Source organism: Sparus aurata, chromosome 5 (assembly GCF_900880675.1).
Source record: "Sparus aurata chromosome 5, fSpaAur1.1, whole genome shotgun sequence".
Taxonomy (NCBI): Eukaryota; Metazoa; Chordata; class Actinopteri; order Spariformes; family Sparidae; genus Sparus; species Sparus aurata.
In genome coordinates this window covers 24,694,958-24,719,209 of record NC_044191.1, presented here as the reverse complement: position 1 = coordinate 24,719,209, position 24,252 = coordinate 24,694,958, and the positions used below count along the sequence as shown (strand labels likewise).

Genomic DNA, 24,252 nt, shown 5'->3' with positions numbered 1-24,252 from the left:
GATAGGAAGCACTTGGAAACAGTTTTTTATAAAACAAAACGTTTATCTAAGTTGTCTACTAGCATATAAGTGGAAAAAGTTGCATAAGTACCTTTGAGATTTTTTATTATGAGTAGAAAATGACAGTGATACACTTCGGCAACAATTGTTGCCAGTGGGGCAAAACGGGTTAATGGCAGAAATCTTAACATAATGAGTTACTTATAAAGTTATCCGAAACTGAACTTTCTGCATGCTGGTGCCCTTTTGAATTTTTTTCGCCCCTGCTCCTAAAACACCCTTTGTCCGCCCCTGTTTCCTGCCATATCAATTAATTAATTGAGTAATTAATAAATTTTTGCATGAAAATACTTTAATAACATCAATTATAATAATGGCTAGTGATTCCTCAACTAACATAAATACCGACTGTGATTGTTCGGAGTTTCACAGCTGTGCAACAAGTAAGCAGTGAGTTCATCCTCAAATTTTTGATCCCACATGATCCCCAGTATTTGCTCGGGCTTCCTGGGAGAGGCAGAACATTGTCTCGTGATGGTGCGGGATGTAATGACAAGTCTCGACACAGGACGGCTGCTTTATTCAAATCAACGAGGCTTCCTCTTCCCTCCTCCTCCTCCTCAGCAGCAGCGATCCTGACTCCTTCTCCCCCCACTTCGATCGCTCCTCGCAAGGAAAGTAAGCAGAGACCAGCTCCTCCCTCCCCTCCTTCCCTTCCTCCACACAGAGCCAGAGCTTTCTCCCCTCTCTCTTTCAAAACCATGAACTGGCTCCCAGTCCTGCTCGGTGCGTGTTTCCCTTCGTGGGCTTCAGACTTCTCGGCTTGTCCATGACATGACAGAGCGCAGCGCAGGAGCCAAGTGGTCGCCTCTAACGCCACTGGAAGCCCGGAGCCCAGGACTCTTATGCAGCGCTGTGAGTTTGCTTACATGAAATATGCGATGTTCGCAGGAGTGCCCGGTTCTTCTGCTGCTACACTTTGTTATAATTCTGGCAGCCGGCCACGAAGAGCTCTCAGACCCCGGCAGATTCCTCTCCTTCTTTGCAGATCAAGGTCAGTGTGGTGCAGTTTATATATTACCAGCAGAGGCTGCATGTGTGTGCATGCTTGAAGTGAATGCATGAGTGGGGAAAGTTTGTGCATATCAGAATCAACATGCAGCAAAGTTAAAAATCTGCCCATGCCTGTGTCTGTGTTGTATTTGATTCTGCAGGTCAGTTGTCCCAGTCAGACCTGTCCATTGTCCACCCGGTGAAAACCACCGCCGATGGAGACTTCATCTCCCACTCTGTGTCCCACCACCTCAAGGGTGGGCGAGTCAGGCGTGACCTGCGACCCCTGGAGTTGGAGGGACAGGTTTACTACAAGGTCAACTACAAGGGTCGCGCTTTAACGTTCAATCTAACTGCAAACAATCACCTGGTCTCAAGTGACTACATCCTGGAGAGGAGGAACGGCAGCGCCAGCAGCACAGAGCATCGCCGCCCTGAGGGGAACTCCTGCCACCTCCTCGGCACCGTGGAAGCCCCTGATGTGCGGGGAACGGCAGCCATCAGCACCTGCAGAGGACTGGTAGGGAATCGTCTTGTCTCACCGGGCGAGAAAGTCAATTTAGACCTCTCGTTCATTCATGTTCAGAGCTTTTATGCAGCATCCTCCTCCATGAATCCATGCTGAGGGGTCATATCTTTGAGAAATCTAGTTGCTTTTGGCAGGAAGGTGAAAGGGGGGCATCACTCTGGGGAAGCTGGTATGTGGCGCAGGCAGTCTCTGGCTGTTAAGCAAACCCCTTTCCCTCTGACACTGCCCTGTGTGTTCGCTCGCCCCTTCAAAGGCTTCCTGACACTATTTGCAGAACGACTGTGCCGCAGACCCGCTGACGTCTGCTGCCTCTCGGCCAGCCACGAGATCCTTTCGGTCTTCTTTGTCTCTCAGATGTTTCCCTCTGTACTTCCAGCCCTCGCTCGTTCATTAATTCATTCATTCACCTCACCGCCTGCTCATCCTGCTGAACCTCTGTGCAGCCCTCCAGTTGCAGACGTGCAAGTGTGACTTTGTTCTGCGCTGACAGAGAGTTTCAGTGAGTGGTTTTGGCACATTTTTATAGTCTGGACCGAAAAGGTTTGACATATGGAGAGACAGGAAATAGAGCCATACTTTACGTTGAGCTTCAGCTGCAGTGTTTCTGATCAAATACGTAAAACTACAAAGGAGGAGAATGCAGCTGGACGGCAGAAAGACAAGCCGCTCAACAGATGAAAATATTTTAGCTGCGAAAAGAGATATGCACCACATGAAGATGTCCGGAGAAATGTATGGTGCTGTAACTGCGCTGGCCTTTATTCACGAAGTACACTCCTCGTCTTTCACCGATTCATTCGATTTACACCAATATTTAAAGCAATTAAATAGGAGGAGGATGTGGAACTTCCCGGCTCTGAAATGATGTGATGTGTCAGCTTTTGTCCCGAAGAATGTTTCCGTGTTCGTGTTTGATTGTGTCACAGCAGGAATGCCTCTCCTGCAGGGTCTTGCCTCCTGCCCCTTCTGCTATGTTTGTGTGGGTTGCACTGCCTCTTCCTGCCAAGTCTTGTAAATGCAGCTCATTTGAAAAGTGTGTCACGTCGCGCTAGTTTCTAATTATCTACAACCCTTTTTTTCCGCAGCCCCGATTGCTCACAGTTTCTCCACCCTTCCCTCCAACTCTACTGGGGGGGGCAGGGGGTGGGAAACCGCTCTGATATATTACACTGATTTTTCTGTGCTGTAGAAGAAGGTTTATAGCAGCTAAAACCGCAGAGAGACCGCTAAACAGCACGACTCAGCCAGACAGATGTGGGAGGGGAAACCCTGCCAGCTGCTGCGGAGGTCATTCAGCCTCAGGAGACAGATCTAGAGATGGACTGCTTTAACATATAAATTTGTCACAGTCATCCTTTTTAACACAGCACAAGACTGGCGGTAAACAAACGGGAAACACAAGAACAAAGCAAAGAAATAAAAAATGAAAAATACTCGTTTATAAACGTTAGGAAGGCAGTTTTCTACCAGCGATTCCCCTATTGCGTGATGCAAACTGTTGTGTAATGCATTTTCAATTGTTATTGTGATGTCCCATCGGAAAGGGCCCCTTGTGACGTCTTTAAATTGTGTGTGTTTTTTTGTGGGACAAATAGTCAAAAACCCCCAAAGACAATCAGTTTACTTTTACATCAGAAAAAAAGAAAAGCAACACATTTTCCCAGGCCAGAGCTGCAGATTCTTTTGGGCCATGTGATACGACCGACATCTTGTGTCACTTCACGTCCAGATAACCATACATATCCCGATGAAGAACATTTCCTGTAAACTCAATCAATGAACAGTTATGGTTTCTAAACACGGCACCATGGGACTATTACTAATTGCAATTTGAAAGTATCAGACTTTTTTCTTTTTTTTACCCAAATCACATCAATGCAATAGAAGCCCTCATTTTTTATTTATTTATTTGTTTATACAGTTTAGAATTTAGGGGACATTGCACATTAATAACATTTCTGTAAATGTGCCAGTTCAGCCATTCTGGCAGGTGTAACGAGCGTTACAATAAACTCAATGCAAGTAAGGACAACGATACATAAAACATAAAACAAAGCATGCATCAGGATAACTGAACATCGTGTACGAACTTCTCAGTTTGTCGGGCTGGTCGGGGTCTACCACCCCGTTTTGTTTCATGTTCATTCTTCTCCACACGATGTTTATTAGCATATCAAACAGGCCTAGTTGAAAATGACATTTCTGTCTATAAACAACCGATTCAGCTCTTACTGAAATTATTATTCCTCAACAACTTGCAGTTAAAGATTGATCCCAAGAGTGACAATCATCCACATCTGATGTTCGTGTAAGCAGTCGCACAAAAGCTCAAATACCTAGACAGACCTTTAAAAAGGTATTGTTCCAAAAACACATCCATATGCTTTTAAAAGAAGACAGGTGAAGCACAGATTCTTGGCTTTTCAGTGGTATTGTACACTTCTGTTTTGTGCATTCAGGGTCTTCGTAGTGAACATGATTACGCTGTCACATTCTGCAGCATTGATTTGTCGAGGAAACCCAAGTGTTTTTTTTTGGGATGTTAAATGAGCCAGACCGAAACTTAAGGTTCCTCTGATTTAAATGATGTGTGGCGCTTGATGCATATTGATCAAATAGGGTAGGTTTTTCAGAGTTAATTTGCTCGAGCCTTCGTTGGTCAAGCAAATCAGATGGTGATATGTTTACACAACAGAATTCATTAGAAAATAGATGCGTCTGACTCCTGCCCTGAGCTGTACTGTAGTTGTAGGCAGGTTAGATGGTTTCTACAACCTGATCTGTCATCTGGTGGGCAAAGTAAAGGGACCCTGACACAGAACAGGCCTTGAAAGCTACAACATAAACTCCACCAGGAATAAGAGCCATGCTGCAGAGAGCCATATTTACTCAGGTGTTTATGGCTTCACAGCGTTCAGATCACCCCTTCACCTTTACTATCTTTTGAACATGTGAAACCATGAGGTCCAGAGTCATTAGATGGAGGCTGCTGTCACTGTCCTTTTTTTGTGTTTCTGTGGGAAAAAAACATTCTGTTGAAGAAAAGCCAAAAATTTCTCGGTGGAGCTCTCTTAATCCCCGAGGCACGACACAAAGCGAGAACATGCAAGTTCGGACCCATTATATCAGCATTTTCCTTACTTAAATGCATGTTTCTTCGCACTATGCAGATGAAGAATGATAATGTCTTTGACCTCTATGGAAGAAATTAGCTCACAGGCAGAATTATCCTGTGGAGTGAAAAAAAAACACACCCGAGGATAAGCGAGTGTAGTGAAACCTGTAATTATCGGGAAAACAGTTGTCTAAGAATAAACGCAAGTTTGTTTGGTGGAAAATTGTCGCGATTAATCTTATTGCAGTAATGAGCACCATCCGCCCCCACCTCTCCTTGTGTCCCACTAATCACTGCTGAGGCCACAGGCTGCGTAACAGCACAGACTTTTTATTCCAGACCCAGTTGGCCGGCACTACAAAACCCACAGAAGCAGGAAACAGGAGTAAAGCAGTTCCACATGGCCGATGTATTTAGAACACAGACCTGTGTTATGGTAACCTCCCCTGGCTCTGGCACCTCACGCCCGAACATGCTTCCTCTAGGTCAGAGGAGGGGGGATTAATGGAGGGGCGGAGGGCAGGAGGTGGCGAAAGTGCAAAGTGAACTCCAGTGTGAGGCGGATTTCAACTGCCTTTAGGGCAAAAAACTGCCTCAGAATAATCCTTTTTTAATTTCTGTGCAAGTAGAAAACAAAGTCCTGGCTGCCATCCTTTCAAGTCGTCTTTGTTTGTCGAGCGCAGACATCACACAGGACCCCTGCGTGGTAATTTAAGGATCACAAATAACACCATAAACACACTCTACAAGCGAAGCCTTCTAGACTGCGTTGCACAGTAGGACTGCATTTGGTATTCAGATAGCACAGATCATGCAGAGCGATTCGTCTGGATGTTTGGATGGGCCTCTCTGTAGCATTCCTTCTTGGATGATCTCCACCACCTGCCTTCTTTTTTTTTCTGCCGGGACTCGCTTGGAAGTTTAACGTTTGGGAAAACATACGAGACGACAAGGTGGCATGATAACAGAGAATAGCAAAGAATCCGCCCAAAGCTTCACCCCCCTAATGTGCATCATAAATGTTATGTAGTGAGGTGATGCAAATGCAAAGGCAAATCTCAATCAGGTTAAATGAGAATGAGACACAGAGCAACAGTAAAAAATCAGCTGAGTGCTCTCTGCGCAGGGCCTCTGGGAAGCTTTCCCAGCTGACCGTAGACGTACTGTATCAGCCCGCATGCTTTGTGGATGAGTCCACCACAGCTCAGGGACCCCTGGCTTAAGGCCATACTGTGAGTCACTGAAAAAACCCTTTCTCAATGCTTTATTTAATCTCAGTTTGGTGGAAGAAAACCAAAGCAAACATAAACAAATGATCTTTGTTTATCATTTGCAGCGTAATTGCTGCTCTTTACATGGGAAAAAACAAGACTGAGGAGTTAAACTGTATGCTACAAATACTCTGTGCCAGATTTTGCACACTCCATCTTATTTTACAAGTTTTACTGTAACAGGTGGAGTAATGTAGTCTCTCCAAGCGGAGCACTCCTCTGGATTTGTACTTTCTGAACTCCCTGAGTGGAGAAACGGGATACTCAGTGAATGTGGTTTGAAACACATGTCTCAAGAACCACATGTAACACTTGTGGGGGTGACCCAGAAAAGCTGAACAGTGCGTAACTGCAGCAAACAGCAGGGTAGACCCTTGGAACCACAACTGGCCAAACTGTAAGGGCTGCATGGCCTAATTTTTTACATCTGCTCCTCAAAACACAAAGAAGGGAGCCAAGAATCCGATGCAGAAATCATCTTCTGAGGATTCCTCGTGTTGGACTCGCTTGACTCAGTGCAGCAGAGGAGGCCAACGATGAGACCTCAAAAATAGGGAGGAGTTTGGAAATCAATCAATCAATCAATCTTTGAGTTTCCTCCATCCTGGCGAGTTTTACAGAATGATTCAAACAAGAATACTGCAGAAATTTCATGTTAAATAATTTTTATTTGACTTTTATATCTTGCCCCTCTCTTGTATCCATCAGTTTTCATTCAGCCATGAGAGACTGCATACTTCAGGTTTGTCAGCCTCTCCCATGGTGATTAACATCCGTGTGACCCCTGGTGATTTATAGAAAAATCGCCAATTTCTTTTACATCTTTTTTGCAAGAAATGGGAATTCTTCTTTCGGAATGTCTGAAATTTGCTTGAGTATTTCTTGCTCTTCTTCGTCTGTCTGTCCATCTCTTACTCACTGTGGAGGATGAGGTGCAACAGCACATCGAACATCACACTGCACAGTGTAAAATAATTGGGAGGGTTGGCCAGTATGCGTTAGAGGGGCATGTAAAGGGATTTTTTTTTTCAATTGTTTGTGTAATCCTGGATGTGTTAAATCACATGCATAGACGGTTTAACATGTAAAAATTACTGCTGAGGTACAAGAAAAAACAAGTTGAGATTCTTTTACTCAGCTGCACTTATTCCGTTTAGCTCCAGAAAGAATCATGCGTCCTGCTCTCTTTGTGTCTCCTGCAAGTTGTTTTAGGGGGAAAGGGAGGGTTCAACCCAGAACAGTCTGGGCTTGTTTGGGCTCAGTTGACATAAAACCCACACACTCACAGACACACACACACACAATCACCTCGATGAATAGAACAAACAGCAAGCTGGAGGTGGAACATTCATAATGTGTGTGTTTAGAAGGAGATTTGACAGAAGGCTCTTTTGTGTGTTTGCATGCATGTGTGTTTTCATGTGATTGTGTGTGGAGACGTGGTTCTGTGTGTCTGTGTTCACTGGGCAACCTCACCGATCAGCCAGTAAATAGTCTGCACCAGTAAGAACATGCATGGCATTCTTAGTGAAAAGTCTCTGTATTGCTGCTGCAGCCGACAGAGAATGTGCTCCAGGGCAGGAGGAAGGCTCATATTAAGATCTGTTGACTAATGATGGAAATTATGGAGGAGTGAACTTTTCAGCAGGCTTTTCAAGAGAAAGTCCAACCTCTCACTTTTGTGTGGGAATCACTGAAACTGTGCTACTTTTTAACACAACAACACAGCATGCTTGTTACCAGGATGTTACTTTTCTCTGTTAGTCACAGTCTCAGAATGCACAACATCACAAAAGAGACTTAAATCTGCATTAGGCAAGAATTTGGGATAAAAAGTTAATCTTTTTAATCTTGATTACAATTTGGGATATCTGAGACTGAGTAGAAAGCCTTCGCCCTCATGATTGAGATAAGGTAGATTTGTCCAGTTTTTCAAATTTGCCTGTCTGTATAAGCTTGATTTAAATAGGAAGTCAGATTGAGATTGAAATCTCTTTTACAAGTGAGACCTAGTCAGAACAGCATCGAATCAAATCACAACAGCAGCAGTATTGAATTAATTTAAAGAGAGATGGGTCTCAGGTTTAAGCTTGGCCTGCTGTTCTACAGGACCAAGGACAAGAGTAGACCAAGTTTGATTTTTTGGTCATAGATCTGACAGGAGGCACCTGTGAGACCTGAGATTATGACTGTTTTGCAACGACAAATACTTCTATCTTGAATAAGAAGAAAATGTGCCTGAAATAACCTTGTAGATTGAGATGTACCAATGTTGTAGCCTACGCAAAGTGAGGGACGATCGTCCCCGCATGTTATATAAAGTACAGTGATGGGTCCTAAAGCTAGAATTAGTCAGGAAAATAATACGTTTGGGCTGACTGATAAAGGATGTCGAGTTTGGAGGTGAGGCAAACATATAAATATTATTGGTGTGTTCCATTGGAAGTCAGAAGTCGGAATTTCCGAGTCGGTATTCGGACTTTCAATCCAGTGCATTTGCTCTGAAAAACATGCACACTTGCTTCAAACGGGTGTTCGAATGGCAAGTCTGGAAACTTTGCAAGCAACTACAGCAGCTGGTACAACAGTTAAGAGCACTTAAAAAAAAGACTGGATGAGTAGATCTCAGGATCTACGTGGATCTTGCCCGCGTTTAATGGCTAAAGCATTCTGACATGGATGGCCTTTCCACTGCATTTGTCCGTGTTATAGGAAGTATTTTTCAGAGTTCCGAGTGCAGTGGAATGCACCACATCGCCATTATCAATCTGAGTCCTAACGAGGCCAGAAAGGTCGCTGATATGATATTTAAAATTTAAAATCTTGTCCAACTAAAGTCTCCTATTTGCACTTACCAGGCTGAAAAGTTACTCCATCAAACCTGTGTTTGCCCTGGTGAAAAAAGCGTGACTTTGGTCTTGGTTGAATTCAAAAGCCATTTCAGATCCAATATAGCGTGCTGCAGGGTGTTAAAATCAGTCTGCAGATTTGAAATCTCTGGGGTGTTAGCATGGGAGTACACAACTGTATCGTCCACATGTAGATGGTACTTCCCGAATTTGAACTTGTCACATACATTGTTGATATGGATTATAAAAAGCAAGGGTCCTAAAACTGAACCTTGTTGGACACCCTACATAACAGTAAATGCGTCGGAAAAGATATTGCCATCTGTAAACGCTTAGTCAGGTAGTTGTGGAACCACTTGCTGCCTGCATCCAATGCAAGCGCTGATCAAGGTGGTAATGAGTAATGGATGGTCCACATTGTCAAAAGCCTTTGTAAGGTCTATAAACAGAGTATAGCAGATACAGTGCGACGCCCTGATCGGATTGCATGAGTTTTCAAATGTGATTTCAGTTAGACACGAAACATTTCTGCTTAATGCATATTCATCTGTTTCTCATTTCTCTTTTCCTCAGAGAGGCTTCTTCTCCCTGCCAGAAGGACACTTTTTCATTGAACCTGTCAAGAAGTCTCCTGATGATCCTGATGATCCTGCAGAGACTCCAGAGCCCCACGTTGTCTATCCAAGAGTTACTCCAGAAAATCACAGAGCAAAACGCAGCGCAGAGTCCAGAGAAACACCCAGCCCCTGTGGAGTTCAAGGTGTGTATCTGAATGTATGTGTGCAGGACTGCAGATGTTTGCGTAAGTGCACACAAGTGAGTATAAGTCAAGTGAGAATAAGCCACAAAGGTAGTGTGATTTCTTCCTTTGTCCGTGCTGTAGATGCTCTCGGCGACTCCGTCCAGGTGGAGAGAGAGAGGGAGGAATGGGAGAGGGAGCAGCAGAGGGGGGAGGATCAGCCTCAGTCCCGGTCACAGCGCTCGGTCAGCAGAGAGCGCTGGGTTGAGACCATGGTGGTGGCTGACTCCAAACTCATTGAGTACCACGGCAGCGATAATGTGGAGTCCTACATCTTCACCATCATGAACATGGTGAGGAGTAAGATTTGGCTTTACTCATTTCTGCACAGTTGATACGTTTTCTTAGCAGTGAATGACTTCTGTGTCGACAGGTGGCTGGGATCTTTCATGATGCCAGTATTGGGAACGCCATCCACGTCATCTTGGTTCGCCTCATTCTACTACAGGGAGAGGAGGTAACAAAAGAGGTTTTCTCAAGAAACTTGGATGTGATTTTTGCTTTTGGAAGACATATATTAAAGTTGGAACAAGAAGCGAGCATGCACGTCTATGAAGCATTCCTCATTAAGGAGGCGAAGAAAAGTGGGAGAGTCAAAAAGCAAACTAGTTTTGTGCATTGTGGCCTTGCTGGAACTGAGCTCACACCAAAGTTGATGAAAAAGTCCAGTATGTCTTCAGGTTACTGCTCTTTAACTGACAATGCTGAAAATTAACACATTTTTTTGAGGGCCCAAGATAATCTGAAGCTGTTTTCAAATGACAGAATGTAACAAATCCTAAAGAAGCCAAAAATGTGCCGAGTGAAGTGTACAATTCTGCTGTTGGTTGCAGAAAGGGTTGAAGATCGTTCACCACGCAGACACCACTCTGGCCAGTTTCTGTGCTTGGCAGAAAAACCTCAACCCCCAGAGCGACACACACCCGGCTCATCATGATGTGGCTGTGCTAATCACCAGGCAAGGGAATTAGGCAGCAATTTCATTACATAACTTAAATAAAATGGATGGAATTATATACTCTAGGCTCTCTTGTGGTGTCATGTACATACAATTGGCTGTTCCCCCCCCCCCCCCCCCCCCCCCCAGAAAAGACATCTGTGCTGGAATGAACCAGCCCTGTGAGACCCTCGGTCTGTCTCATCTGTCTGGGATGTGTCAACCACACCGCAGCTGCAACATCAATGAGGACTCAGGACTACCTGTCGCCTTCACCGTCGCTCACGAGATGGGCCACAGGTCTGTGTTTGTGTGTATGATCAGTTACTATAGAGGAATATACAGTTGTGTAATGAAATCTCCATTAGCTCACCAGCCCAGTAATGAATTGTTTGTATGCAAAAAATTGCTTGTATCTTGTAACCAGACATAAAAAAAGACTGATACCTGAGAAGAAGTAGAAAGTGGCATGAGAAGAAAAGAATTTATTGAAGTACAAGTTCATGAGTAAATGCACTCGGTTACAAAAATATATTAATGAAGATGTTGCAGACTCAACTTTAAGTAACATTTGAAAGAGCCAGGAGGCATACGGTTTAGATTGATGAATGAGTAAAAAAAAACAGGCAAATCAGTAAAGTTATTCTCCTTAACACCTGAGCTGAGACCAAACCCATAGTTTACACATAGTCGTATTACTAATTTACTGTATACATTATGTACAAATCTTGGCAGTATGCTGTTAGGATAAGAAATGAATGTAGCTCACTGCGTTGTACTAAAAGAAATCAATGTAAAACATGCACAAATTAGTCAAAGACTCTGGATCCAGTTCAGATTGTAAAGCAAATGAATTGCTTGTCTGTACAGCAGAAATGGGATGCATCGCTGTTGGATTCTTTTGAAATTCTCAAGTCGTTTGTACAGAGGCACAATCGGCTTTTTTTGTTGATCCAAGAGAGCACTTCATGCTTCATCGTGGGCAGACTTGAAGACCATGTGCTCTTGCGAAACAGTTCTTTGTGAAATGATAATATCATAATTGGTCTTGTTGGTCGTGTTTGAACACAGCTTCGGGATCCATCACGACGGCCAGGGGAACGACTGTGAGCTGGAGGGGAGGCATCCGTTCATCATGTCCAGACAGCTGATGTACGACAGCTCGCCTCTCACTTGGTCCTCCTGCTCCAAGGAATACATCACACGCTTCCTGGAGTAAGGCTGAGTTAATACTTCTTCTCATTAAATGTTTAAATGATTCACTCAGCGTCAACGCTCTTTTTTTTTTTTTGCAATTCGGTGAATGCTTGAGATGACTGCGTACTGTGTGGGTTGCCGGGGTTGTGAAATGATAGTGAAAATGGTAACAATTCCAAACCGCAGCGACTCTTGATGGATGCTGATGTGGATTTGAATGGAGGAGGTGAAAATGATCCAAGAAAATGCTAGGGGTGTGGTGTATGTTGGAACAAGTTATACAAACATTAATGAGAGGCAAACCATGACGGACCAAGTCTTTAAAAGAGCAAGAAAGACGTGAACATATGCTGAACGAGCAGAATTCGTTTGAAGCCAAAGAAATTCCAGCAAAAACATGCAAGAAGAGCCTAAAGGAACATTAAAGAGCGGTCACGCCCTGTTTTCTTTGCTCATTTTTGTTGAACTTCGACCTGTGAGTCAACAATTAGCAAGTCATTTTCTCAGTTGCCGATGTTTTCCCGGCACTCTTTTTAATTTCATCCTCGACACGGTGATGATGAAGGCGAAGGTGAAAACATTGCTCAGTGTTCAAAGCACAAATCCACAAGCAAGGATTTATCTCAAACAAGCTCCACCCTGCTGAAGTCTTATTCTGTCGGCCTTTCAAGTTGCTCTCTTTTCATTTCTCTCTCTTCACCTCCAGCTTTTTCTTTTCTGTTCATCAAAAGGTCACACATTCACGTCACATCTTTGTGTGTCTGTCTTAGTCGCGGCTGGGGTTTCTGCCTGGATGACCGTCCCTCCAAGAGGGATCTGACCACCCCGCTTGCTCGCCTCGGTGTGCGCTACACCACGCACCACCAGTGCCAGCTGCAGTATGGCCCGAACGCTACATTCTGCCACGAAGTTGATGTGAGTATTGTCAGTCATTATGGTCCCACTCTCTGGAACTCTCTACCACATGAACTAAGGTCTGCTACTACTGTGCTATCTTTTAAAAGCAATCTCAAAACATACCTTTTTTCACAAGCTTTATCTAGTTTTAAAGAATCTATTTATTGTTTGCTATGTTCATACATGTTTTTTGTTGTTGAATGATCTTTCCAATTGTTGTGCTTTTATCTTGAAGCACATTGAGTCTACGCATGCTGTATGAAATGTGCTATATAAATAAAGTTGACTATTGTGCACCTGAACATCAGGAATATTTCAGAAAGTTGGCCTTTTTCTCATTGGATTACATCTTCCTTTCAGAACGTCTGCCAGATTCTTTGGTGTTCGGTGAACGGCTCCTGTCGCTCCAAACTGGACTCGCCTATAGACGGCACTCGCTGTGGACCGGAGAAGGTGGGTGGCGACAGCTGCTTTGTCTTTTCGGGGTTTGGATTTCATTAGCCTGGGGATTGAGATGGTTATCTCCACTGACATGAGGAGCAGGAGCCTTGAATGTTAAATGTGTCATGTTACTGGTGTTAATATGACTAATCTTACAACAATTTTCTCCTTCAGTGGTGCATCTCAGGAGAGTGCGTGATTGTGGGTAAGCTCCCAGAGACGGTGAACGGAGGCTGGGGGCAGTGGAGCACCTGGTCTCACTGCTCCAGGACCTGCGGGACTGGAGTTCAGTCTGCAGAGAGGGAATGTAACAACCCTAAGTAAGACTTTTTGATTTAACCATTTTCACAGTTCATCGGCATGTTTTTCCACAACAGATGACATCCTGAAACTGATCACATGGTTGATTCAAAGCGTGCCACTGTTTCCTCCACAGACCGGAGTTTGGGGGCAAGTACTGCACCGGGGAGAGGAAGCGGTATCGGACGTGTAACACAAAACCCTGTCAGAATAATACACCGACCTTCCGAGAGATGCTGTGCAGTGAATTTGACACTGTGCCCTATCACAATGAGCTCTACACATGGATTCCTGTGGCTAACTCATGTACGTAGTCAACGCCTCAGATATATAATAACTACGGATGGACACACATGCGTTAGAAACCCTTTTTTTACACTTTTCATATCACACAAAAACTGTAGTTGCGATTTTAGATCTTGCCCAACAGGGGGCAGCATTTACATTGGAAAGTCCTCATCGATGCAGCGACTGCACTATAGCAGGGGCATATAATGTTTTAGTACAATTCATGATCTTTTTGTGCTCATTAAGTGATTTTGGCTTGTTTAAACTAAAAGAGTTACACAAATGCATCATCATCATCATCATCATCCATCCCAGATAGCCGGGCTCTAATCTTTGATCTTTAGGATTCACAGGCTTCACTGTCATATGAAGAGACAAACAAGATATGAGTTTAATAGAATTTTTAGTTCACTATGTCTGTACCTAGTTCAGTAACTAAGATAAACATTCACTTTCAATCACTACTCACATACTCTTTAGCGCCGTTCTCAGCATTTCAACTATGACTGCACAATTAATTGAAGCATTATCGAAATCCCAATATGTGTACAATCCAAATCTCAGAAGTGGCAACGTTTTTGACAAAGTTAAAATGTGTGACAAAATAGAGTTATATGTAGTACTGTTGTGCAGCAGAGATGCTGTAGTGTACAGATGTTGTTTTCCAGATACAAACCCCAACAACTATTACAGCATCATGATGTTACTAGCTTTTTTCAGGTACATTCAAACTGTGATTGGAACTTTTTTTTTCACTTTTTATTAATCATATGACAATCATAATTTCTGTCAAATAATCGTAATTTTTTTTTCTCGTATATCTGCATATCGTGCAGCCCTAATTTCAACTACACAAGTACAAATTGAAACAGTTCTGTATCAAGAAGAACAAAACGATATGATACAAAGCAAGCATGAAGAAGAAGAAGAAATTAAATAACAGGCCGCATAAAATAAATAAACAAAAAACGCAAAAGTAGCGGAAAAAATAAAATTGTGCAAACAAAACCAGACGCAACAAACAAAAAGAGGAACAACACAAATACATTAACAAACACATTGGTGTGTATTATGGGTTAGTCATTTTTTATTTGATATCTAAAAGGGATGGTTTGTAAGAACCAGTTTACCAGCACTCATTAACAGTTAACTGGGCTCCTACTCAGCGTTTCATGGGAAAGAAACTAAGTAAAAAACCTGTTTTTCACTGTCCTCAACCGTCTTTAGTGCATCCCTGTGAGCTACACTGTCGACCGGTCAGCGAGTACTTTTCGGAGAAGATGCTCGACACTGTGACGGACGGGACGGCGTGCTTCATGAACAACAAGTCCAGGAGCATCTGCGTCAACGGAGTGTGCAAGGTAGTGTGGCTGGGTAAGAGACTAAGAGAGACTGAGGGGTCATAGTGGAGCAGCATAGATGTATTAAACAAGCTGCAGTGTAACCAGAGAACATGGTTTGCAACTGTTTTGATAGTTGATCAGTCATTGCAGTGAGTTTTTGAGCAGAAATGTCAAACATTTGCTGGTTCTAGGTTCTTAAATATAAAGATTTGCTGCATGTATAATTGGAAATGAAGAGTCTTTGGGTTTTTGGGTTTTTGTTGGTTGACAAAGGAAGCATTTAAAAAAGTGACTTTGGGTTCTGGGAAATTGTAATCTCAATTTGCTGTTTAGAATAAATGATAAATAATTGGCTTCTCAATAACCGTAATGTGTCTGTGGTTGCTTTTTTATGTGTTTGTGTGTGTGTGTGTGTGTGTGTGTGTGTATGTGTTTTGTCTGTAGGAGGTGGGCTGTGACTATGGCATCGACTCAAACGCAGTGGAGGACCGCTGCGGAGTGTGTCTGGGCGATGGCACGAGCTGTGAGAAGATCTATAAATCGTTTGATGAGGGCGAAGGCTTTGGTGAGTCCAACACACGGCATGTCGGAGCAGCTGGAAGCAAATTGAATAATCTGGACATAAGAAATCATACAAGCATAACATTTAAGTAACACAAAACAGACAACCTATTAACGAGGCAAAGCTTTGATGTGCCCGCGAGAGGAGTGTGAATAAAGTGCAGAATTCAAATTTATGTCTACAGGCGGTAAGTCATTTCAGGACAGTTGATTTGCATTACGCCATTGTGTTGTTTCTTTGTTGTCATGGCAGTCTCCTTGTCCACACTGTGCAGCTGTTTGTCCTGCTGTACTTGGCTGGTGTGATGTGTGTATGCGTCTGCAGGCTCGTGTTTTGCGTTCGATTAAAGAGACGCACGTCTTTTGGCGCTCTGACAACCACAACTCATCTGGGGAAAAACACCCTGCAAAGACAAATTAATAGAGAACGAGGCTCTAAAACAATAAAAACATCCCTCCGTCTCCCCCCCCCTCTTGTTCGCTCTCTGTCTGTGTGTGTGTGTGTGTGTTTGCCCCGCACAGCATCCTTTCCAGATAACCAGCCCAGATGTGTAAGACTTCAAAAGGCTGAGACCAAGGGCAAACCTCCCCCATTTCTGCACAAACACACACACACACACACCTTCCCACAAACATCATTAAACTCCAGAGACCTACTCATAGCTGCTTTCGTCCTCCCCCATCCAGCGACCCCACCCCCCCCACCCCATCCAAACACAATAAAAAACAGAGACAGGGCAGTGCCCCCCACGCCGAGAACGCACACGTACACTCACACACACGCACATGCCAACCACCCCCACAGACTGAGCCCACCCTCTATTAAAGATCAGAGAGAGACTGTCTGGTAGTCTGGATGTGAGTGTGGCAGCAGCCATGGTGGGCCATCCATTACCTCGCTGTGACTCTGACTCCCCTCCCGACTCTCCCAGGGTACACGGACGTGGGGGTGATACCTGAGGGGGCGCGGGACATCCTGGTGCAGGAAGTGGAGGAGGCAGGTAACTTCCTGGCTCTGAGGAGCGAGGCGACGGAGGAGTACTTCCTCAACGGCAACTACATCATCCAGTGGAATGGGGAGTACGAGGCCGGCGGGACGACGTTCTTTTACGAACGCAGCGGGAACATGGAGAACCTCACGGCTCCTGGACCCATCAGACAGCCGGTCATGCTGCAGGTAGGATATCCATCCACAGTGGTTTCATGTATCACAATTTTTAAATGTTTCAGTTTCTAAGATGATTATGAGTATTTTTCGCAGTGTCTATACAGAGTGATTTTAACCTTTCAGGGAGAAAAAAGGGGCTAACTTTAAGGATAGTAAACCAATCAAAGCACACAAACTTTGCAGGTTTTCAGAGCCAGAGTATACAGTTCCTGGGTGAAGGATAAGATGCCTGTAAGCAATTGTTTTCTCAGGATGCTTTAGAAATACCAGATACTAATCAAAATAATAAAAATGTGAAAAAATTGTTTTTTATGATAAAGTATATATGTTTTGAATATGTTCAATGTCGTTGTCTAGAAAGTCCTGAAATTATTCTCCTCATAACAATTAATTTGCCTTTCCAGTTGCTGTTTCAGGAGAAGAACCCCGGTATAAAGTACGAGTACACCATCAAGAAGACCAAAGAGACAGGAAATGAGGTCATCGAACCCCTTTACAGGTGGAGACACGGGGCGTGGACAGACTGCAGCACCACCTGCGGCATAGGTTTGTGTTGCGTTTTGCACCAAAAGCACATTTTGTACACAGGGGCCAACTCCGTTTGCCTAACGTTAATGAAAGCAAAGGAATATCTATATATGAAGTATATTTAAAATAAACCAAATTACCATAAATGCATACTAAAAATAGAATTTAAAGTGTGCAAGTTTTAGATCTCAACATATAAAGAAAAATGTTTTCAACCTGGATTTAAAACTGTCTGCACTTGGTTTAAATCTAAGATCTTCAGCTCAGTTTATTCCAGTTGTATGCAGCATAACAGCTAAGTACCACTTCACCATGTTCAGTTTGGACTCTGGCCTGTATGAGCTGACCTGAATGTCAGAGATGCATTCTGGGTTCTAAACTGTTCAGTGATTTGACAAAGAAAATATCTTCGTTGGGGAGGATTTCAGTGACATTTGAGTTATGACCTGGCCGCCTTCTCTCTGACTTGCGGGCTGTTTTAGGTGAGCAGCACCAGCCTGTGCGGTGTTTCGAGATGGACGTGGGCGTGGTGGACGAGTCTCTGTGCGACCAAGAGAGCCGTCCAGAAGACAGACACCGGAAATGCAAGACTGTTGACTGCCCCGCAAGGTCCTTACTCTCAAAAATGCTCTTTAACTGTCGGTACTGTCAAAACAAACCGAACTGTGGTTTTAGTTAAGGACTCGTTCCACTGTCCAATCTTTTATTTTTTTTGATACTGCACTCTCGCCATGAAGCCCCGGGTTTCACTGTAATGACTAACAGGAAGAATCTAGCTGATTGCTTCATCTTCAGGGCTCGGTACAGAACCAAAATGTGCTTGGCCAACATATTGTCTGTGTCAATGGCCTGGTCAGAATTATAGTCTTATTTTCTTTATTCTTTGATCACATAGTTCCTGATTTTAATTTGACCAGTTTTAGTATTTTAGTTTGGCAAAGTTCTTGTGTTCTGACTGCATATAACATTCATATTGATTGAAAGTACATGTAATTCAAATGTTTTATAACAAGTTTGGCCACCTTTCAATTGGTAAATGGAAAACGTGTTTCAGGAAACATATTGGTAATATATCGGACATTTTCTAACCATACCCAGCCCTCTTTATTGTTAGATAAAGATGAGAACACTGACCGCTAACTGCTTTCCTCACCACATTTTTGTTTGGGAAGCAGTCAAATCACTTACATCAGCAATCTCTCTCTTCAATTTCTCTTCCTGTTCATCCCCTCCTCCTCAGGTGGTGGGTGGGTGGCTGGCAGCAGTGTTCATCCACCTGTGGTTCAGAGGGGGTACGGAAGCGTACGGTGCTCTGTGTTCGCACGGTGTCAGGGGAGGAGAGGGTGCTCCACCCTGTCGAGTGCAAGCATCTCCTTAAACCCAAGCCTATTGTGCCATGCAACAGAGACATACCCTGTGGACAGGAGTGGGCTGTCAGCAACTGGGAGGAGGTTCTTTTTTTTTTGTATTCTACTCTTTTGCTGTAGCTTTAATCTCTCTTCGGCCTTTCCCACCTTTTCTAAATTAATGACTCATTTGTGTTCTGTAATCTTTGCAGTGCCCAGTCACATGTGGAGGAGGTGTCCGCTCACGCACAGTCACGTGTGCTCTGGCACCCAAGAAGACCTGCGACCTCTCCACCAAACCTCGGTCCAGATCGCTGTGTGGCCTACAGAGCTGCCCCAACTCAGGTCTTCGCAGACGGCCCGGGCCTCCTCCTAAATACCGCCGCGTCTTCCCACCTAAGAGCCACCCCACCGAGCATCCTGGTACCTGGGCTCCCACGAGCACCACGACCACAGCTGCACCCACAGCAGCCATCACTGTGAGGAAGGAAACGACCACCAAGGAGACTACAACTGCTTTCATCCCGACCACCACATCCCTCTCAACCCTTAAAACCACAATCCCTGAAATCACAGATATGGACGATCATGAGTTTGATGTTAAAGCGAGGGAAAACGAGGATAAGAGAGGGAAAGGCGTCACATCTAAAGCCAAGGACAGAAAAGCAACTGGCGTGGAAACGGAAAAAGTAGAAGAGAGGGAGGAGGGAGAGGAGGGAAGCACGCCAAATGTGCTGATGTATACTCCAGGATATGATTATGTTGTTGAGGAGAGGACGACGGAGGAGGAGGGGATTATTGACCTGGATGTCACCACATCTACATCACACAAAAATCCGCTTAAATCGACCACACCAACACCAAATACACTCATCACACCCACTCTACAAACAAGTCCACCTACCGTACACACAACCAAAGAAGCCGCCACCTACTCCACCCCACACACCAGCACTGAAACATGGGCAAAGACGACTCACCGTTATCCCTTCACCCACCCCCGCACCACCCCTCGTATTGACCCGTACAGCCAGTGGACGCACAGGGTTCCCCTCACCACTCCCATGTACAGAAGCCATCCAGTGCCATCGACAGCTGGCTTCCACACAACACGAGCTCCTTCCACAACTGCGAGGAAACCATTTACCACCGCGGCAACACCCACAGTGAAGATTGTGAAACTGAAGAAGCCCGCTGCTGTGACACCTAAGAAAAACAGTTCTGTCTCTCGCGCTAAAAAACCCTCCTCCTGGTCCAAGGGCCAAAAGCAGCAGACAGAAAGCCCCAGTGACCAAAGCAATGTGAAGGCCAGAGAGCCCGTCAGCATGGATATATTCTGGGTTGCAGGAAACTGGAGCGAGGTGAGCGCAGACATCCTGCTCCCCAAAGCACCGTACCAATAAACGTGCATGTTTAAGGCCTTTAATTGCATACTTGACATTAATGCTGGCTTTTTTCCAAGGAATACCATAACTTTTGAAAACAGTTTTCCTTCCCTCCAGGCACACTATGACTACTATAAAAGTGAAAGCTTTGAAAATGGACCTGCAGAGACAGGTCCTTTCCCTCAGTGTTTATCTCCCACAGAAAACACGGCTCCTGGTACACCTCATCCGTGTCTTTAATTCAATGACTTTGCGACATCACACTACGTCATTGTGTCTCACATTTGCATAATTTATGCCTATTTGCTAGTTTGGCACGTACAAACTGATCAGGACAGTTTAGATAGATTAGGATAGACAGGATAGATTAATCGAGAGTAAAAATGACCATTATCTGCAGCCTTGTTTGCTGGTGAGGGCTAAAAAACGGCTGAATGATGAATGAAGCTTCAATATTCAGTTTTTAGTTGTCAGTTTGAAGTTGCCAAAAAGCATTATGTTAACAGAAAACACAGATGAACGACAGTAAGCAAACTTGCGTGGGGCGTATCGTAGCCTATATATGAGTCACTTTATCATATTAATTTAATAATTTCTTCATTAAAAAAGTCAGCTGTTATGCTTGGAAATGAAGCAAGTGGTTTAAAAAAATGGTTGCAGAAGTTGCTTTTGTCAGGCTACAACTTATCAGGCTGGTTGTTGTGTGTCAGAATAATCAGTTTGTCACGTAAGTACACACTTAAACCCGAGCTGGGTTTTAATGAGAAAATACTCCTCTCCTTCCTCAGTGTTCAACAACATGTGGTATTGGAGCGATATGGCGAACAGTCGCATGCAGCTCCCAGAATGACGAGGATTGTGCCAGCATGACGAGACCTGAGCCTGCACGCACCTGTCACCTGCAGCCCTGTGCCACCTGGCAAACTAGCAGCTGGAGCAAGGTGAGTAATGTTAGATTTCCTCCACTCCCTGAAGCTGATAACTGATCACTGATTACTCATTAATTCACATTATACATAATCTGCTGGATGATTAGATTGGTTTGTTTCTGTTGCAGCTTGACGAGTGTCATGTATGTTGGAGCCATTTATTGCAATGTGATCATCTCCGCAGTGTCCGGATAGCTGTGGGGTGGTGGGGAGGAGGCACCGCGATGTGCAGTGTGTCGACTCTCAGAGTAATCGCCCCCTCAGACCTTTCCACTGTCAAGCTGCGGCCAGCAGACCCCTCAGCACTCTGACCTGCCCCCACAAGCCCTGCATGACCTGGAGTATATCACCATGGGGACCGGTAGGAGCATTATACACATCAGATCTCTACATATAACACTAGTATCATAGTTTTTTCTACATATGTTTACATAAATATACATGTTTATTTGATGTCTTACCTTAAGTGGCATCTAACCATGCGGACAGTTTTGGCTTAATTTGATATCCGTCATTAGAAATTTGCCCACCAGTGTTTAAGTAATTTGGAGGAACTGCGCCTTTACTGTTTTTTCCCCTTTGATAATTAATCTGCTATACAGGATTTGGAGGATTTGTGTTTTGTTTACAAAATATATTCATGTGAATTTCAGCCCATTTCCTCATAATCATTTTCACCACAGCTACTGCCGTTCAGTTGCAAGATTTGGCCTCCACTGTATCACAGTGACAACTGATAATTCACCTGTGTAGTCACACCCGACTCCCAAATGTATGAATGTTGTCGCAGTCATGCCCCATATTATACAGATCCACATGTAGGGAGTTCAGATTTTTTGTTCCAGTCTCAGTGAAAAGCAGACACCTCCCTTGAATCCGTGTGTTTCCCCTCAGTGCTCTGGCAGCTGTGGTGAAGGCATCAGGGAGCGGCTGGTGTACTGCCCCGCACCTCATCGCTGCAGCACCGCACTGAGGCCAAACAGCACTGAGCTGTGCAGTCTAAAGCCATGCACGCTGTGGAAGGCAGACGACTGGGAGGAGGTCAGTCAAGGGATATATTAGAGGCGATGATGGTTTTTATTGTTTGCAAAATTGATTAGGCAGACAGTTTTGGTAATCATAGACTGAAATGCTACCCTGTGTGTGTGTGTGTGTGTGTGTGTGTGTGTGTGTGTGTGACTTCGCAGTGCTCTGTGACTTGCGGCGCGGGCCAGCAGCAACGTGAAGTCTACTGTGCGAGCGAGCAGGATTTGGCTGTAATGCCGAACAGCCTCTGTGAGAAGATTTCCAAACCAGAAACTCTCAGGAAGTGCAATATGCAGGAATGCAAGACCAACGCCGGTTTGTATGCAAAAGCTCAGTCCGTCCGCAGCTTCACTATCAACACACGTACAATTTTCTATGATAGCACAGCACGTTTTTGTTTTCATTCTTGGTTAAAATCACTCAAAATAAATTTGACCTTACACATTATCTGCACTACAGTCTTTCATGGTATCTATTTATTCTAAAGGTTCTATTATTTTACTAATTTGGCTGTTCTCTCTCTCATGCAGGTCCAGTTTGCAGGAAGAACACGATGTCCTCTCGCTTCTGTGACAAGCTGAAGCTGTTGGGTCGCTGCTCTCTCAGGTCGGTCCAAAGACAGTGTTGTGTCACCTGCGGCTCATAGCCCGGGTCACACAGCCACAGATATTACAAAGGACACATTCCAGCTGCAGTAATACTTACTGTATCCTCCTGCAATACTGGCCTCAAGCCACACCATCCACAGACTGACACGTCCAAACCAAAGTGCCACAACGAACAGAAATAAACCTGGGTCGACTTAGAGGATGTTATGATTTTTTCTTTTACTTTTTAGGGTTTTTAAAAATGTATAGATTACATATAGGATTACATTTTAAGAACCATGAAATTAAAAAACAGTGATGATAAATGCACATTTGGAGCATTACAAGCATTCAGTGTTCATCAAGCGGAAATGTTTATTACAATTAAAATATTTTTGCTATTGATTGAATTATTGGTGAATTTTAACAGGATTTTTTCTGATGCGTAAGGACAGCGTGCAGAATGAGCCATAAAATGAATGTGATTTAATGAGTATGATAATTCAGTCAAATTTACCTAACAAAAAAAATTTAGAAAATGTATTATTACTCCTAAAAAAAATGTATCAATAAGCACAAATGCAAAGTTACAAAATTTCAAGTGCTATTATAACACAAGGTACAGTATTCACCCTCTTACAGTACATATCTCTCTGGGTTAAAGGTGCTTTCATAATCCAGGTGTTGATGACTCACAACAAGTCAAGTGACCAGTTATATTTTTATTTCAAAGTGAACTGGTAAAAACAGAATGTAAATAAAGATTTTTGTGACCTCTTTATTCAATTGTTGATAGTAATGATACTCTCTGTGTATTTTTTTTTATTACTGATATTTTTTTTTTTGTTTTATTTGTGTTTTCGTTCTCAGAGCTGGCACTGTGTGTTTACATTATTCTGGGTACAAGCTCCTGCTTTAGTCATTTTTGTTATAACTGTCATTAATAATTAAAGGAGACCTATTTTGCTTTTTTGAGCGTTTTTGGTTCTTGCTCATGTAACAGATCTTAAAGAGTGTAAAGTCCGCACCCACAGAAGCTCCTCTTTCCCACAGAAAACATGGCACCTGAAATGCCTCGTCAATAGTCCCTCCTTAATTCTGTGACTTTGTGACATTGCGCTATGTCACATATTTGCATTATTTATACCTAGCAGCTAATTTGGCATGTCCAAATTGATTTAGCACAGCTGCTCTGTTTTTATTATTGGTGCTGGCTCAGGCATGTGAGAGCTGACCAATCAGAGGAGACTGGTTATTTGTTAGGAGGAGCCGACACAGAGCGTTTCAGATCGAAGGGGGTAACAGTGCTGCGGAACCGGACAGTATGAGAAATGAATGTGTTATTTGAGCGTTAGAGCATGTAAACCTATTCTAACCCAGAATAAAATGATGAACCTGAAAACAGGCATAATATGTCTCCTTTAAATCAGCTGCAGAACGAGCACAGTTCTGCGGTCTAACCTGTGGTGCTCCTCCTCTTGTGTGACGTTGACCAATGAGAAAGAGGTGTTGCAGGTCATCCCTCTCAGGTCCCTCTAAAGATGGCTGCTTCGCTTGTATGATGTTGTACAGTTATTACAGTTGTCATCACCTTGACTGATTTGTACTTATCAAGTCTCCGCTAATGAACGTGACGATAAAAGATGTTTTTGACAAAACTGCTTTGTAACTGAGACATGTAATAAAACTTTTCTTTAAATGTT

General features: G+C 43.7%; 1 protein-coding gene across 1 annotated transcript; it reads left to right on the top strand.

The window, feature by feature from the left end:
- The first annotated feature begins 609 nt into the window (after nucleotides 1-609).
- LOC115581518 (A disintegrin and metalloproteinase with thrombospondin motifs 12-like) lies at nucleotides 610-24,252 on the top strand. The gene is made up of 24 exons (XM_030416665.1): nucleotides 610-1,054; nucleotides 1,215-1,573; nucleotides 9,391-9,577; nucleotides 9,701-9,909; nucleotides 9,990-10,073; nucleotides 10,450-10,574; nucleotides 10,704-10,853; nucleotides 11,625-11,768; nucleotides 12,521-12,665; nucleotides 13,008-13,100; nucleotides 13,263-13,408; nucleotides 13,525-13,694; nucleotides 14,904-15,037; nucleotides 15,464-15,584; nucleotides 16,513-16,757; nucleotides 17,153-17,294; nucleotides 17,759-17,885; nucleotides 18,517-18,727; nucleotides 18,835-19,983; nucleotides 20,796-20,948; nucleotides 21,121-21,297; nucleotides 21,831-21,977; nucleotides 22,124-22,277; nucleotides 22,493-24,252. Exons 1-24 carry the CDS (start codon nucleotides 937-939, stop codon nucleotides 22,606-22,608), a joined length of 4,806 nt encoding a protein of 1,601 aa, XP_030272525.1. The 5' UTR covers nucleotides 610-936; the 3' UTR covers nucleotides 22,609-24,252.

What these genes read in the sequence shown, in the direction of transcription:
- LOC115581518 (XM_030416665.1), top strand. Translation starts at nt 937, where the DNA reads ATGCGATGTTCGCAGGAGTGCCCGGTTCTTCTGCTGCTACACTTTGTT. An exon ending in GATTCCTGTGGCTAACTCAT is followed by an intron (nt 13,695 to 14,903) that starts GTACGTAGTCAA and finishes AACCGTCTTTAG; the next exon opens with TGCATCCCTGTGAGCTACAC. An exon ending in GGAATGCAAGACCAACGCCG is followed by an intron (nt 22,278 to 22,492) that starts GTTTGTATGCAA and finishes TCTCTCATGCAG; the next exon opens with GTCCAGTTTGCAGGAAGAAC.